This window comes from Chanodichthys erythropterus, chromosome 1 (assembly GCF_024489055.1).
Source record: "Chanodichthys erythropterus isolate Z2021 chromosome 1, ASM2448905v1, whole genome shotgun sequence".
NCBI classification, from domain to species: Eukaryota; Metazoa; Chordata; class Actinopteri; order Cypriniformes; family Xenocyprididae; genus Chanodichthys; species Chanodichthys erythropterus.
In genome coordinates, this window is record NC_090221.1 from 21,674,816 (window position 1) to 21,693,201 (window position 18,386).

General features: G+C 37.7%; 2 protein-coding genes across 3 annotated transcripts in view; one reads left to right on the forward strand and one right to left on the reverse strand.

Moving 5' to 3' along the window:
- Nucleotides 1-18: 18 nt before the first annotated feature.
- slc49a3 (solute carrier family 49 member 3) lies at nucleotides 19-11,241 on the reverse strand. Of its 2 annotated transcripts, XM_067389976.1 has the most exons (10): nucleotides 10,819-11,241; nucleotides 8,036-8,194; nucleotides 5,884-6,100; nucleotides 5,721-5,797; nucleotides 5,491-5,628; nucleotides 5,204-5,320; nucleotides 2,098-2,250; nucleotides 1,866-2,023; nucleotides 1,652-1,764; nucleotides 19-1,282 (listed from the first exon to the last, which is right to left on the reverse strand). In XM_067389976.1, exons 1-10 carry the CDS (start codon nucleotides 10,978-10,980, stop codon nucleotides 1,116-1,118), a joined length of 1,461 nt encoding a protein of 486 aa, XP_067246077.1. In that variant the 5' UTR covers nucleotides 10,981-11,241; the 3' UTR covers nucleotides 19-1,115. The 2 variants fall into 2 exon arrangements, with proteins under 2 accessions (XP_067246077.1, XP_067246086.1); XM_067389985.1 differs by lacking the exon at nucleotides 5,204-5,320.
- An 885-nt stretch (nucleotides 11,242-12,126) lies between these two features.
- The window catches only part of LOC137017640 (polycomb group RING finger protein 3), a 47,976-nt gene continuing 41,716 nt past the window's right edge, over nucleotides 12,127-18,386 (forward strand). The window contains exon 1 of the mRNA XM_067382081.1: nucleotides 12,127-12,255. The gene's annotated coding sequence lies outside the window, so the exon portion shown is untranslated. The remainder of the gene's footprint in view (nucleotides 12,256-18,386) is intronic.

Genomic DNA, 18,386 nt, shown 5'->3' on the forward strand with positions numbered 1-18,386 from the left:
CTTGTTTTAGGTATGATTGACAATTGTTTTAAGATAATGTAATAGATGAGTATTGGGTGAACAATGACCTTTTCCATAAACAGTATTCTGGATTGTATAAAATTAATTTTATTACATACAAACAAAAAATAGCAAATGCTTTGGTACAGTTAGCAGGAAGAGACATTTGGTTAAGAGATCATGTACATTATGTGTTTTGAATGGGTCTTTAGCACCCAGTTAGGGTTAAATTTGTGTAAATGACCAGCTTATTGTACATTACCGTGCTTGTTACATGGCCACTTGCTAAATAAATTTGCCATGAAATATAGTTAGAAATAATATTACTTCACTTGAGTGAGAAGAAAAAGACCATAGAGTTCTTTTAGAAACAAAACTTGCAGTGACTGAGATAATGATCACGTATACAGTTTAGCAGTCATACAAAACTTTGACCACACAATGATCAATGAGAATTGAGTATAGCTATAATGTTAGTATAGAATGATTACTCAAACCCAGCAATCTTTTTCTACCCTTACTTGAAGGGACAGTAAAATCATCAGAATGTTTATAACCAAGCAGATCTCTCTCTCCCCAGCCAAAATTGACTACCATAGTACCATAGTACAAAGTAATGTATACAGGTTTGGAACAACTTGACGGGGAGTAAATAATGACAGAATTTTCATTTCTGGGTGAACTATCCCTTTAAGGTAGAAAGTAAGTCTTATAGACATTTTATTGCACTCAATATATCTCTAATTTCATAAAATAACTAATAGCCTTATTGCTTACTATAAACTTCCTACTCGCCTCATAAAATATCGTAAAAAAGTAATAATAATGTGTTTAATAACAGTTAGAAATGTGCCCTTTTTTGCAATAAAAACATTTGGTTTTGGTTAAAAGTTTGTACCTTAATCTATTTTGTCTCTTTAACAGAAACAGAAATGCTTTTGTGCGTAATGAGGTTTTATGTAACATTAATGGAGGTTGAGATAGTACCACTTTTAAGTAAAACATAGTAGCATTTAAGGCACATATTTTCTGTGTTAATGAGGTAAAAGTCTTTTTAAAGTGTGCGTAAACACTGTCATCAGATCTTTCTCTCCCTGTTAGATCAGCCCGTCTCTTTATGCATCTGTGCTGTTTGCCCAGGTGTCTCCTCCTGTTGACTGGTCTGTCACTGTCTTTGGTGAGGCTGTGGCTTCCGCACGGAGTCTCCGGTAATCCGTGTGGAAAAAGCCAACAAAGCAGCAGGTGCCCAGAGCACACAGGCCTGCCATCACCAGCACTGGCACTATCAATGTGTGTTTGTGTGTGAGTGTGCAAATAGGAGAAGGAGAAAGAGCAAGAGAGAGAGAGAAAAACAAATGAATGCCTGGAGCTAGGCCCAACTCTATCATTAACTCATCAAGGCATCAGGCGACCAGGAAAAGCCGGAAGGCTGGATTAATTTGGACATGTTCCCATTTTAAACGTTTTCCCTAGTACCCACACAGGATTCAGTTTACCTGGGAAGATGAGGTGAAAATAGTGCACTAACAACACTAGACTCGCAAAGCATGGTGGGAGGAAACTAATCACCATTGGAATACTGCCATGCTTTTTGGAGCATACTGCACAGTGAAACAGTTTGTGAATCATTTCAAATAAGTGCAACACTCACCTGTCCAGCTCAAATTGTCATCTGCTCCAGTTGCACATACAGATAATGGAGAATCTGCCATTGGTTTGGCCAGAGCTTGAAGCAGCAACATATACAAGGCGGCCTGAATTTGCCTGGTAAAAACATCACATTAAACTCATCAGTTTAATCTATAAAAAGTTCAAAAGAGTTTTAGCCACAGAATTGGTTTAAAAAACAACAAAACAAAATTTACCCAGATACGAAGATCAATCCAGAGGATGTTGCTTCGCCTACGGGGTACGAGCATTCAACTCCGAGCTCCATGGCGATGGGATATACAGAGTACCCGAACAAACCAAACCAGGCACATACTGCACCAATGATGATCTTCTGGTCACTTAACTGGGAAACCTGATGGAGAGCAGGACGACAACATCTCAGGTCAAGCACTAGTTAACAACACTGAGATCATTCATTATACTCACCACAGCAAAAACAGAGCAGCCCAGAGATGTCAGACACATGTTTATTTTAGTGACTTCTGTAAAATTCTTGGTCTTGTCCACGTACAGGCCCAGGAGAAAGGCACCCAGAACACCGAAAACAATGGAAACCGCACCGCAGAGTCCTGCAAAGTCCTGTCACATTGAAAATGCAGAGACAAAGTTAATAATTTGACTTGACAAAGCTAACCCTACTAATATGTACAAACTTGGCAGGTCATCAAAAGTAATGGTTACACATCTATCTATCTATCTACACTATATTGCAAAAAGTATTGGGACACCTCTCAAATCATTGAATTCAGGTCTTCCAATCACTTCCATGGCCACAGGTGTATAAAATCAAGCCACTAGGCATGCAGACTGCTTCTACAAACATTTGTGAAAGAATGGGTCGCTCTCAGGATCTCAGTGAATTCAAGCGTGGTACCATGAGAGGTTGCCATTTGTCAAATTTCCTCACTACTAAATATTAGTGACGGGAAACCAAGGCTTTCTGATGCGTTTGAGGCTTTCATCAAAGTGTGCCAGAAAACAGTTAATTATTCGAAGCTTTTAACACAGTGCGCATTAGCGACATCTGGTGGTCAGACTTGTTTTCTCCACTATATCTAAATCATTGCGGATCAGATCTTGAAAAAGCATGTGACCAAGCTTCGGAAGTCCGTGACATACGGAATCACTCTTGAATCATTTCTATCTAATCTAATGAAATCTCATCTAAATTAATTTGTGCCAATGAGACCACCACTCGTGTCATGTGTAGCCTGGTCAACGGATTCACATATTGATCAATAATATAAAATATACAATGATGTGATCATAACTGATGTGAGTAGTTGGATGGGGGTGTCTCTGAGACCCCAGCAATAAAACATGATTAAGTGCTTTTTCCTTTATGCATCAGGTGAAGCGCTATTTTTTCCAAAACAAGCTGTCTCTACTTTCCGATACTGCATGACGTTCGAAGCTTCAAACGTCAGCAATCATGTGGTATTGTCATTTCAATACAAGCATCGGTACAGTGTGTGATACAATAGTGCCGGAGCATCGGAGCCCCGGTATCAACCGTCCCATCACTGCTAAATATTCCATGATCAACTGTTAGTGGTATCATAACAAAGTGGAACCAATTGGGAACAACAGCCACGAAGCGGTAGGTCACGTAAAATCACAGAGCGGAGTCAGTGCATGCTAAGGCAGAAGTCACCAACTTTCTGCAGAGTCAATAGCTAACTTCCAAAATTTGTGTGGCCTTCAGATTAGCTCAAGAACAGTGCATAGAGAGCTTCATGGAATGGGTTTCCATGGCCGAGCAGCTGCATCCAAACCTTACATCACCAAGTGCAGTGCAAAGCGTTGGATGCAGTGGTGTAAAGCACGCCGCCACTGAACTCTAGAGCAGTGGAGACGTGTTCTCTGGAGTGATGAATCACGCTTCTGTATCTGGCAATCCAATGGACAAGTCTGGGTTTGGTGGTTGCCAGGAGAACGGTAGTTGCCTGACTGCATTGTGCCAAGTGTAAAGTTTGGTGGAGGGGGATTATGGTATGGGGTTGTTTTTCAGGGGTTGGGCTCGGCCCCTTAGTTCCAGTGAAAGGAACTCTTAATGCTTCAGCATACCAAGACATTTTAGACAATTTCACGCTCCCAACTTTGTGGGAACAGTTTGGGGATGACCCCTTCCTGTTCCAACATGACTGCGCACCAGTGCACAAAGCAAGGTCCATAAAGTCATGGATCAGTGAGTCTGGTGTAGAGGAACTTGACTGGCTGCACAGAGTCCTGACATCAACCCAACAGAACAGCTTTGGAATGAATTAGAGCAGAGACTGTGAGCCAGGCCTTCTCACCAACATCAGTGCCTGACCTCACAAATGGTCAAAAACTCCCATAAACATACTCCTAAACCTTGTGGAAAGCCTTCCCAGAAGAGTTGAAGCTGTTATAGCTGAAAAGTGTGGGCCAACTCCATATTAAACCCTACGGATTAAGAATGGAATGTCATTAAAGTTCATGTGCACGTAAAGGCAGACGTCCCAAAACTTTTGGCAATACAGTCTGTCTGTCTGTCTGTCTGTCTGTCTGTCTGTCTGTCTGTCTGTCTGTCTGTCTGTCTATCTATCTATCTATCTATCTATCTATCTATCTATCTATCTATCTATCTATCTATCTATCTATCTATCTATCTATCTATCTATCTATCTATCTATCTATCTATCTATCTATCTATCTATCTATCTATCTATCACATTTAAGCCAAATATTAATTATAAATGTTAACTAGATGTGTTCACGAATCACTACCTGTCTAGTGATGTGTGTTTATGATGACATAATAATTATGAGAATAATTTAATTTAACGAATTTGTTCTAGTAATTTAATGACTTTTTTCTCATAATTTAATAGTTTATTCTCAACATTTTATCTCGACTTTTTTCTCGAAATTTAACATTTTTCTTATAATTTAACAAATTTGTTCTCGTAATTTAACAACTTTTTTTCTCGTAATTTAATGACTTTATTCTCAACATTTTATCTTTAACATTTTACTTTTTAACATCTATAACATTTTACTTTTTCTCGAAATTTAACGAGTTTTTTCTCTTAATTTAACAAGTTTATTCTCAACATTTTATTTCGACTTTTTTCTTGAAATTTAACGAGTTTTTTCTCGAAATTTAACAACTTTAATCTCGAAATGGTTTCATTTTTTTATTATTTCTTGGCCCTAATCCTCTTCCGTATGTTTTTCAAAAAATGTGACAATTTTATCGTAAGGGAGCATAATGAGCATCAATGTTCCCTGGCTTTTGTGGTGCATTGTGGGATTTTTCAGGGAGCGAGCATTCCAGTGCACTGGAAGGATTTTGCGACTGAGACAGCTCTTAAAATGGCCGACTCCCTGATCAGTGTCCTGACTACTGAACTAGACGCACCCTATGTTTTTGAAATGTTTTTACACTTTTTAACGTTTTAAAATTTTGATTTTAGTTATTCAGAGTATTATGGCACAGGCTGGCTTTACAGTTTAAGGTAAACTTGTGGGTTTTTGTGTTGGCAATAATCCTGTGTTGGGTTCTTACATTTGAGTAGCCCTTAACACAAAGTATCTGCTCCAGCAACGTGGAAAAACAAGTGAATATTCCTATTCCTGAACCAAAGCACACCAGCAGGACCATATATGCTTTGTTCGTCAGTAGCTGTAAATAAAAGTGACAGAATACAGTGAATCTCAGACAGCAGTATGAACTGACAGACAAAAGCCACAAGCTGTTTCATACATTTTTAAGAAACGCTAATTAGCCATGCAGTAAAGAGTTGTTGTGAGATCTGTATGTCATGTCAGTTTGTTCAGAAGTGTGTGTAGTACCAGTTTCACTCCCTGTAGAAAAGGTTCAGAGCTGGAGGTCACCACGCTGGCAGAGGGGGGTGTCGGGGGAACGCGTTCACGGATCCCCACTGTTGCTAGGAAACAGGCTATGGTGGCAGGTATAGCATATATAAAGAGCTACAACCCAGACAGAGAGACAACAGGACTGTTAGAGATCAGACAAGAATTAAAATTTGTTTGTGACAAAGTTCTGACTTAAACGGTCTTACCAGCATAACAAGATTATTGGTGTAACTAATTATCATGGGAGAGAAGATATTCGCAAAGAGCAGTCCAACAGTATTTGCTAAAAACAAAAGAGAAGAATATTACCATTCTACACACATAGAAATAAGTGCCATATAAAGCATGAGCTGTGGGTGAATAGGTTACCCATGGAAGCCATCGTGTTAGCTGTGGCCCTCTGGTGATCAGGGAACCACAGAGCTGCCAGTTTGGTGGGGGCAAAGATGACCAAAGGCTGGGCGAAGGCACACAGCGTCTGGCCTCCCATGACCATAGGGAAGACGGCCCACTCTGGGATGCAGTTCAGCACGCCAACGTAACGCAGAACACTGCCCAACATATTGAGCCATGAGCCCATGATTAGCTGTGATTCAGAAGACAGAAAGAAAGGAAAGTGTAAGGCTGTTTCTTTTGACCCTGTGGAGTTTTTTCACCTTCTACCACAGGAAGAAACTAATTTTTCTTATATGTTATGAACAATTTCAACAAAGAGTCTTTCACACCAAATCCCAAATGATGCACTGTGTTTGATGACCTTAGCTGTAATTATGTTATAATCATTATAATAATTTATAATAACAAATGTTATAAATAAATAGGATAAAATGGATTAATCTTTTGTTAAAGGGTTAGTTCACCCAAAAATGAAAATAATGTCATTTATTACTCACCCTCATGCCATTCACACTCGTAAGACTTCGGTTAATCTTCGGAACGCAAATTAAGATATTTTTGTTGAAATCCGATGGCTCAGTGTGGCCTGCATAGGGAGCAATGACATTTCCTCTCTCAAGATCCATAAAGGTACTAAAAACATATTTAAATCAGTTCATGTGAGTACAGTGGTTCAATATTAATATTATAAAGCGACGAGAATATTTTTTGTGCACCAAAAAAAAAAAAAAAAAAAATCGACTTATATAGTGATGGCCGATTTCAAAACACTGCTTCATTAAGCTTCGGAGCATTACGAATCTTTTGTGTCGAATCAGCGGTTTGGAATGCAAAGTCACGTGATTTCAGGAGTTTGGCGGTTTGATGCGATCCGAATCATGATTCGACACAAAAGATTCATAATGTCCGAAGCTTAATGAAGCAGTGTTTTGAAATCGGCCATCACTATATAAGTAGTTATTTTGTTTTTTTTATGGCAACCCAAAAATGTTCTCGTTGCTTTATAATATTAATATTGAACCACTGCACTCACATGAACTGATTTAAATATGTTTTTAGTACATTAATGGATCTTGAGAGAGGACATGTCATTGCTGGCTACGGAGGCCTCACTGAGTCATCGGATTTCAACAAAAATATCTTAATTTGTGTTCCAAAGATGAACGAAGGTCTTACGGGTGTGGAATGACATGAGGGTGAGTAATAAATGACATTATTTTTATTTTTGGGTGAACTAACCCTTTAAGGTTAATTCCATAAGAAATGTATTCTTCCCAAACAACACAATTAAATAATATTTTATTAAAATATTTTATTTTACAGAAATAAACTTTTGCATTACTTGACGAAATGACAAGTACACTAAATTTTGAGCAAACTTTATTAGTCGCAAAATAGTTGGTCCCAGACGCAGACCGAACGAATAGTGCATGTGCGTTACGGCTAGTATCAACCATCAAAGTACGTTTGGTGGTGTATTTATTCGATAGACCTATATATAATAATAATGCTATATATGATAGAATTATAATTATGATTATTTCCGCACTTTGTTTATTTGTGTTGTTTATCCAATAATCTCCATTGACATAACTAAAGAATCAACTACACTGAGGTAGTACCCACTAGGTGGCAGTCAATATCAGAATCTAATTACCGTACAGACAAACATTACACAGGTTGGGTTTCGCAGAAAAAAAAGTGGCATCTGTAAGTTTGGAAGAAAAAAAAAGAAAGAACAAAAACAACAACAATTTGGAAAAATCATTGAAAACTATATTCCACATTATTATAAGACATTCATTTTAACCTTTATTTTTTAAATAGGGCATGGTCACCATGCTATATTTAAAAAATGAAGGACCAAAAATTTCCAAAATTTCTGCCAAAATACCACAGATACTACAATAATACACTTACAATAAAACTGAGATATTAGTCAACACTGCCAAAAAAAGAGATACATTACTGGTTTATGGCTTTTACAGTAGGAACACTAACTTTAATAATGGTATTTGGCAAAAACTGTAATTAGCCCTTATTTGTTTTTATAACAGATGGTAAACAAAACTTAACTAGATTTGCTTTATTGTCTTATGGTAGAGAGTAATATGTCTCTGTATACCGAGAAGCGCAGTCCCAGTGTGTCCAGCACCCATGTTGTGATCAAACTGAAGAAAATGGCAACCAGTACATAGACCAGCGACAGCCAGTTGACCAGATTTAGAGATACTTGCAGATACTGTGCTGTCTGGTCAGCCACGGGTGCAAAGGTCAGCCATGACTGTGGAGAAATACAATACAATAAAAACACAATAAAAATAAAGGTATAGCTACATTGTGTACATTGAGTTATTCAGATGCATAGTTCACAACAATATAACATAAAAGACAATACTGTATTTATGCTGCTGTCTTGATATGGCTGAATTGCTAAAATGAATGAAATGCATGAGACAGGACCAGCTTGCTCATATGACACAAAATCTCAGTTCAACATTTAACTGCTGAAGCTGCAAAAACCAGAAACCACAGGTCAGAAGGGCCCCTCACATGAGCTAAATAAGACAAACACACAGTGACGTGCATGTGAATGAGCAGCAGGGGTGTAAATTGTACTGAGAAATTATACTTGAGTTCAGAATATGGGATTTTAAGGGGGGAAAAAATGTAAAAAGTTTAAAAAAAAAGATTACCCTTAGGAATGTAATTTAGTGACACTACAAGTACTCACGTTTAATGTTACAAAGAGTAGTAATGAAGAAATGAAAATGGACAGTTCTTGTTTTTATGTAATATTGCAGTATTTATTTTATACGATTTATGTACATCATTTTTTTTTAATTCATGATGTACCCTCGTAATCTTTAATCAAAATAACTACCCCTCCCTCTTGCAGCGACATCTCTTCTCTGATGGCGTGTTTACTGGCGCGAGGGCGGGACAACCTGTCACTCACATGACATCACACCAATAGCAAACCACAACCATCCAATCAATTCCCGATGGACAGAATCAAGTCCCGCCCTACAGCTTTTCTTGTTCGAGAAGCCGTTTCACTCAGATTTTCGTCACAATATGGACAAAAAGACTATCGCATCTTCCGTTTCATGCCAACGTTAAGTACTTTACACCCCTGAAAAGCATTATTTGCAGTGCAGTGACCATTTGCAATGTTCTTGATTGTTCATTTACACTGTTGCACACAAAAGCCTTGTTTACTATCAAGAATACTATATGTATGCAGCAGCAGCGTGACAGATGGCAGTCAGCTGATTCCAAAACACAATACTGTCATTTCATGCACCACTGCACAACTTACTGGGATGCTGTTTCACATTAATTCAAATGAATAGATGCTGTTTTCACAGTCAGTGTCGAAATCATTTGTGCACTTTGTGTAACATAAGATTATTTCCTAAAATGAACTGCCATTGCTGATTGTACTTCCTTCTTAACACATGCACGGGACTACAATCCTGAACCACATCCACAGGTTTAGGCTGTTATCAGATTTCCTCAAGATTGTAATCTTTAAATGAGCCCTGAATCACACCATCTGCTAAGCTTTAACACAGTGTGCCAAGACACGATGTACATTTCTCGTATTTCAGATGAACAGCTTTGGACATCTTGGCCTTGTAACACATATACAATGGTGTCCGTGCAAATGACAAGTCCCACTGGAGCCAAGGGTGCGAAATTAAGATTGACAAGCCCCTTTCTGGCACACGCCCTCTTCAGATATAATAGCCTCAGGGGGACATATCCATGTCCTTCTACAGCTGGGCTATTAGGAAGACCTTGTTATGACCCTGTAGACTGAAGCCTCTAGTGGAGCATGTGAACTTTCCTAAATCGTTTTACAGGAAGAAAAATACTGTAAATTATGTATATTTGTTAAATATGTACCTGGTGAAAGTTAAAGGTGCTAAAGAGGATGTTTTGTTTTTATACATTTTTGCAATATTACTTGAAACTGCCCTTACTAACTGATAAAAGACTATTTATTAGGTGCACTGAAAATAATAATATTAATATACATCATCTGTGCACGAGGTAGGGCCTTAAAAACATCAGCCAATCGTTTACGTGATCATCGCGTAAACGATTGGCCCTCTGGCTTTTCAATCACTGCCGTGACGTTCCTTGTGAGAGACGTGCACGGATTGGCCCTCTGGCTTGTCAATCACTGCCTTGACGTTCCTTGTGAGAGACGAGCGCAGCTGCGCCCCAGTAACTTTCCACACTCTACAGGCGCTGCATGCAATGTTTTTGTCAGGAGACAGGAGTAACAACTGCAGATTATGAGTTACCTGCGGTGAGTCCGACATAATGAATCCAAAAAACACAACACAGCGAATGCCGGTGGTAAACACTCATGTTCAAATACTCTTGCACGAGTTTTGGGAGGCGTTCCTTTGAAGTGAGCTGTGAAGGAGGGGGGTTGTTCTTACGCATGCGCTCATTTAAAAAAACTCAGTAACAGTCTTTGGATTCTCAGTTGACGAAAAGATCCTCTCTATCACCTTTAACAGGCATTTAACTAAAGGCCACAAAACTAAAGGCGAGTTTAAAGTAAACCAGTTTTGCAACTCTGGCTGATCGGGGCTTCGTGACGTCAGCAAAAACGAACGTTGTTTGTAGAGGCGGAGTAGCTAATTAAGATTCATATATTCAGATATATTATTTGGGAATTTTTCTACTTAATAAAAATGCAGAACATTTTCATTTCAGATTAGGAAGGCAAACAATGTTTATCGTTGATTAATCGTGACCAGAAATATTAAGAAAGTCGATTTAGATTTTAAGGTGAGGAAATATTCTGTTAGCACGTAACACCACTTTAGTTAACTAAAACTTTAGTTTTCACTTTTACTTTGTAATTGTATGGTTATAACATCCTACCATTGCGTTAGAACAGTTTAGCAGGCAGAGAACAAACAAGATGAACCATCTCCTTTTGTAAATTTTGAACTCAGCAGCAGCGTTTCTTCCGTCCAGGTGAGACCGAACATCTTCATTCGAATTCCCGATGAGCGCTTCAGTCTCCGCGCTTCCATCATCCATGATGACAAACCCGAACCTCAACCAGATCACATTAGAAGAGTTTTAAAAACTCTTCAAAATTCATACCGTCCTGAGCGGTGTATCCATTTGGTTCCAAAACACTTCTGTCAACAATCTACACAAATCACAAATAAACAGTTTCATTTCCAAGAGTTTCCAGGCAGTGAACTCTTTAAATTCAAGAGGACGTCTATCTTTAACAACACCAGACCATTGTTGTGGTTTTGGTTTCGCATGTCAGCCAAGTAAACCGGTGAATGAGAGTTGTTAGGCGGCTTCAACATTACAACATCCAATCCACAATCACATCACCACTCCCTTCAACCCGGGGCTCACTGTCATAGCGCCGGTCGGTTTCCTGAAAGTGCAAAGTTTGGTGAGCATCAGGAAAAGTTCCAAAACAATTTGATTCTTAAAAATACGTCAACATTCATTTAAATCCGTGTTATCTCATGCATCTCATCCAGATCTTTATTTATGTTTGTTTAGTATTATTAGAACAGAACTTATTGTATCAGTGTGTGTTTTGAATCATCATCATCATCATCATCGGCTATTGGGACCACATTTTGGTTTGTAGTTATTGATAAACTTGTTTATATAATATTTACTTAATATTTCTAATAAATTAGGGGGTTGGCTTCCAGGTGTTAAGGAATGTTTTGTAATGGGAAAAATATGATGTCAATTATACAGTCAATCGAATATACATTGAACAGACCATGTCAAAATGATAACATTGCGGTATGATTTTACTAAATGTTGGAAACACTTATTCCTAAGGACCCCAAGATAGGCCAAATTCTTTTAAACTATTTGATGTGCTATTTATTTATTTATTTATTGAGCTTTCTGTGTCTCAAATTATTTTAAAAAAATCGTGAGAGACCAAAGAGTACCATATTCTTGGAATGTGCTTTTTATTTAAGTGAATTTTTGTAGTAGCCTAACGTAATATCTATATGATAAATTAATGAAAATATATAGCCTATTATATTAAGTAATTTATGTCAAAAGTCGTGATTTAAGCATAATCACTCAATGTAAAGAATGAATGAAGCATATTAAAGAAAATATACTATAATCCAATGGCTTTAATCTCTCAGCCACCCCTCCTCCCTTTCTTAAAGTCAGCGCATGCGCAGCGGGGCTCTTCGGTGCGCTGCTTCGGCCTGTTTCGGCACTGGCCGGACATTTTCGCCTCTTTGTTTTACTGATAGTGGATTTAACTCGAATTCAACCCAATATCCAGCGGACCGCTCTGGCCATAAACAGGTTTGTTCATTTAAACTTGAACCGATACCCGCTGATCATTGCACATATGCGTTTCCTGAGCTTTCTTTCGGACGACAAACGCGGAGTTTTCATTTATTCTCGCTGTGTTTTTTTCCGCTTGATGGCAGCTCTGCATGGCTATACGTGCTGTTATCTGTGCGGTCGTGCTGTATGTGTGTGTATGCGTGTGTAAATGTGTGTGTATGGCGACGCCGGGCCCTGCAGCTCCTAACCGGGGTCATCTATTGTAAGAAGGGAAAAAGTGTAATTTAGTGTAGCTGGAGTTTCATTAGCGTTCAATCCTGTGTCTGATTATACTTCTTGTGTTGGTCAGTTTCTCCTCTTCCTCCTGCCTGGAATGTTCTTGAGAGCTTCCTGACCATCATAATAATCATTTGCCCCATCTGTGTGTTGAAAGTTGGGGTTTGATGCTCTGACAGGTTTGCATGCAAGCTAAAATGAAATCTGGGCCAGAGAAAAAGTTAAAGCCCAGAGGGTTATTGGGGAAGCATGTGCAAACCTGCACCCCAGACTCCTGGAGCAGGAACAACCAACAAGTCCTACTTCATGTGTTTTGAGATATTTACTTTTGTGAATGCTTTACATTTTAGCTGGGGGGGATGACAAACATGATATTGTTGTTACAGTATTGATTGGAGTACAGACAATTTTCTGTTGTCCCAAAGTTGTGAACAAACCAGTCCTCTATATACCTCATGGGATCCTCACCCCTTCATGATGGACATATGGAGTTGTCAGGTCTGGACATTGGTTTGCATCCACATTGATTTCTCTCTCTCTCTTTTTGGCTGAGAATCAGCTGTGAAATTTCAACCAAATTCTGTCTTCTGGCTTCTAATAACTGTGTTGACCAATGAAGCCTGTTTTGTCTTATGTCAAGATGTGTGTTGGTTTAGATTGGTTATCTTAAAATCTAAAATGTATTCTGGTGTATTTGATCTAATGACACCAACATCATGTCATGCTGTTTGCAGTGAGGCCTTTCTACGATAGTGACTCTCATGAAACCTGTCAAGCATTTCAGAACAAACTAAAAAGCAAAAAAAGTAATCATATCTATATGTAAAGTCTATTTTGAGGATCATTAAGATTTTTAATGTTGTTACATTGTAATATTTTCATGACAGTTAACCTCACTTCCCCCCTAAATCTCATTAGCATATCCCAGTATTTAGATTGACCATTGAGATGGGGAAAATATATATGTATGAATTGCTGTAATGACAGTTAAGCTCATGAAAATAATGTCACTATGCTAAAAAGAATAGTACTATAAAACCCAAAACATTTCTTATATTGATTTTGGGCTGAAATATGACATGTTCTTGACTGGTTTTGTGAGATTCACGCACTAATCATAGTCGCAGACATAACTAGTGAGTCAAACATTCAGAAGACGTTTAATTAATGCATGATTAATCGCTTAGTCAATGTCATGCCTATTGTGTGATTCTGTGTGTGATAGCCTGATGAAGTTTATACATGTCATCCTGAGACATGTGGTGTTTATGCTGTTAAGTTTAAAACACTTATAAATGTGTTTTTGTAAGACTGGTTTAAACATGTGGCCTGTGGCTATTGCGCAGTCCTGCAACAGTTAAATGGTTTTCGGTGAAAAAACAATGCCTTTCAGTTTGTCCATGTTTTTAGTGCATACCCAGAAAAGCAAGTTCTAAAACCAGTCAAGCCTGTGGTCTGGCATTAAGCAGTGTAGGCAGTTATTCCCAATGATGTGAAGTTATGTCACATTAAACAAAACGCATTTAAAATTGAGCTAGTGAAATTTGACCCTGATTTTGCTGAGACGTTGGTTTACGTTTACAGTATGGAGATTTGATTCAGTGGATTGAAGGTCTTAAATAAGGTAACGTGTGTGACTCAAGTGTGAATTCACTAAGGGTTTCTTTGAGATTGATTCAGCTCTCACTTCATAAACTGTTAAAATCTGTCAAACTTCAGATTTGCTTTAATCATCTGTTCAGCTTCATACTGCTTAAGAGGTCTCTTTCTGATGTTAAAGGGTTAGTTCACCCAAAAATGAAATTTAAGAACTCACCCTCATGTTGTTCCACGCCCGTAAGACATTTATTCATCTTCAGAAAACAAATTAAGATATTTTTGATGAAATCCAAGAGTTTTATTTTATTTTTACTTTTTATTCCCCATAGAAAGCAACATAATTTCCATTATTCAATGTCCAGAAAAAATAGTAAAGACACCTTTTAAAATAGTCAATGTGACTTCCTTAAAGGTGGGGTAATCGATAGTTAGTCGGACTGACACAACAACAAACGTATAGCTAATCAGCATTAGGGGACATATGACGGTCGAGGAGACAGAACGAGCAAGAGGGAGCTTTGAAGAAAGACTGATGAGATAATACAAAAGAGAAAAGTTCAGAAGAATATCACTGAAATTAAGGGTTATGACTGGGCAAGAGCTTTAGGACCTGCATTAATATTAGAAAAACTTTCTATCGCTGGAGAGAGCTAAGCAGGAAGGCCTGAAAACAGACGCAGAGGCTGCTTTGATTCTGCTCCACACGTGAGAAACACTGGGTTTGAGTGTCAGTGATTGTCTGGAGCTGCTGTGCTGTTGGCGACTGACAATAAATTCTTGTTGGTATTTTAATGTCCCTTTTTTTTTTTTTTTTTTGTGCTTCCTTGTCATTCATTCATCATCTGCGCTTTATTTTTCGTGAAGCATTATTTATTTTGTTGTGTGTCAGCTGTGATAAACAGACATCCGTTCTTGCATTGTGTTTGTAACAGAGGCCAGCTAGTGAGAGTTTTGCAGGTAAACCTATCTCAAGAGGCACATTGATGGCTGCTAGAGAATGTTTAGCGTCATTGTTGGGCACTCGCCTCGCAAGCCGGAGAGCGAGGTTCGACTATGGACTGTATGGGTTCGACACAATGACTTGGAGTAGGGTGGTTTGGATTGGAGGGTTGGTTTTGGAGGTGGAGCAATGAAGAGAGGGTGAATTTGTTTGGGTTTCTTTCTAATATCAACAATGTCTTTAATGTTATGAAGCATGAGAATAAAAATAAAAATAACGACTTTATTGAACAATTTCTTCTCTACACTGTCAGTCTTCTACGCATTGTATGCAATGAACACAGTGCAGCACTTCCGTGTTTATGTCAGAACGCCGGCTCAGTATTGGCCAACGCTGTTCACGTGAGCACCAAGATGCATGCGACGTTCTGACGTAAAACATGCAAGCTCTGCACTGCATCAACTGCCTAGAAGACTGACGGGGAAGAAGAAAAACTGTTGAATAAAGTTATTTTTGTTATGTTTTTGCACACAAAAAGTATTCTTGTCGCTTCATAACATTAAGGTTGAACCACTGTAGTCATGTTGACTATTTTGATGATGTCTTATTAATTCTCTGGATCTTGGATGTAGTAATTTCGTTGCTTTCTATGGGAGATAAAAAAACCTCTCAGATTTAATCAAAAATATCTTAATTTGTGTTCTGATGGTGAAAGAAGGTCTTACGGGTGTGGAACGACATGAGGGTGAGTACCTAATGACAGAAATTTCATTTTTGGGTGAACTAACCCTTTAAATCCTAAGAATTGATCTTTGCTGTTTTCAGTTGATGAATGAACAAGACTTTGTAGTGCGCAATAATAAGCGTGTCTCAGTTTTCAAATTCTGTCAATTTTATTACAAAATTCAAACAATAAATACTGTTTTGGTACCCTTTAATGTGGTGTGACAGATCGCTGTAGCTCCTCAGTTCAGTAGCACGTGAACCGATTCACTTCCACTTTAATATTAGTTACAGCACATATTAAACATAAATGAACATCAGAAGGTATGTTGAAAGATGCAATACAACTTGTTGAAAATCTGTGTAATTTCTCATGTAATCACTCAGTGTTTTATTGTGGATTGACGTCAGTAAACCTAGATGTCAATAAACCTAGACGTCAATAAACATTTATACCATAATGCATGATTTATAAAATAATACATATTGATATTTTTGCCACATAACCAGTTCCATATGTACAGCTTTTCTGACGTATTAAACTTGCTTGGTAGCTTACCTGGTATGGTGCTGCATTTGCTCGAGTATGTGTCCCATGAAACAAGAGTCACAATAAAAGAGCTCAAAGATTTTGCAAGCTAAATGGCATGATTGCTTGGGTTTGGGATAGCAAATGGGTTTTTATCTAATGTTTGCTTTTGTTAACACTATCGGTTAGGTTTATGGTAGGGTTTAGTGTAGGTGGTACATTATTTTCAAATGCGATAGAGCATTAACGTTGAATATGAAATTTAATCATAAGCTTGGTGAACGGCTTTGGAGAATTTGATGTTTCCCCATTCAAAGAGATAGGAGCTGCACTTGCATGCTGAGAGGCGTTTCAAAGATGGCCGCCAAATGAAATGACTTGTCTTAAAAGGACTTTGATAAAACTCAATCCGCTTTTAGGGCCATTCACTGGACATTTCACTTTGAAACTATAGGGAAATGTGCTCGAAGCAATGTAATATAATTTTGAAAATTAAATGTCACAACAGGCACGTTTTTCGTAATGAGCCTGGGTTGTTTTTTCCCCAGTGGCTTATTGTATATGATAATATATAATTTAATGATTGCACATGAGAATTAAAGAAATTAATGTATTACATCAAAAGATTTTGAAACTGACAAACTTCTCTTAATGTGCTAAAAATATCAAAATGGGCAAATATTGTCTGATTAATTGACCTGGCCAGTGTCACTAGTTTTTATGGTTGTCCATTTCAGGTTTTGTGTATGTTTTATGTCTATTTTAGATGATATAGCAGTTAGTTATGGCTATCTGGTTGTCTGTGGTTTTTACTCCTTTTCATAAGGGTCATAGTGGATGAATTGTGCTGCTGACTTCAAGTCCCTTCACTTCAAGTCCCACTTCCCTAAATGTGGGTGAAGTGAGAGCTTAGGGTGTTTCCTGTATACAACCTTTAGAGAGTTGGGGTTTTAAAACATTTTATTTATATCAATTTAAAAAAATGAAAGGTTTATTTTTAGTTAACCCAAAAATGAAAATTGTCATCATTTACTCACTTTTCTATTGAACATAACAGGAGATCATAGGGAGAATGTTTATGCTGCTGCAAGTGGATTAATGCTGTCAAGTTCCAAAAATGACATAAAATCACTATTAAAGCATTATAAAATATGTGCTAAATCTCCTGAAGCCAAATGATATCTTTGTGTGACCAATTGACTAAAATTTAAGCTGTATGGACTACTCTATGGTAATTTTGTCACAGTGTCCATCCCTGTTCACTTTTATTGTCCTGAAAACAAGCATAAATATTGTGCCTAAATTCCCCTTTTGTGTTTCATTTAAGTAATGGTATTGTTTGGAAATAATGGAAATAAATAATTGAATTGTTTTGGATGAACCAAAGTGCTTTAGTTGTGATTGAACCAGTCCTCATCAAGTGCCACATACAGTCATGGTCAGAATTATTGGCACCTTTGGTAAATTTGATCAAAGATGGCTGTAAAATACATTATGAAATAAATGTTTTTCTCCAAAATACATTGGCCACAAATATCAGCATCTCTAGAAATTCTTAGGAGTAAAATATCTCTGAAGTAGCCTATATTCCCATTCATATTTACATTTTTTTTATTTTAGCAGAGTGACTAGGAACATGAAATTGTCCAGCCATGACTTTTTGTTTCACAGGAGTATAAATATGTGGAAACACAAAGGTCAAATTCCCTCAATCATCCATCACAATGAGTAAAACCAAAGAATATACTTCTGATGTGCAGCAAAAGATTGTTGAGTTTCACAAAATAGAAAGTGGCTGTAAGAAAATAGCTAAAGCACTGAAAATTCACATTTCCACCATTTCACACAATTTTAAAAAGCAGTGTAAACATATTTAATTCACAAACATGAAAAACGGTGACGGCATAAACCTGTTGTCTGCAGGGTTGTGTTCTTTTCTCCACCTCGATGATATGTAATACTGAAAGTTGTCATAGGAGATTTTGTCTCTTAGCCCCACTTTTTGCTCTATCAGTCACGTAAATTATGCATTTACATTCTATCTCCATTATCACGAAGCCCATGACACATAACAAACAC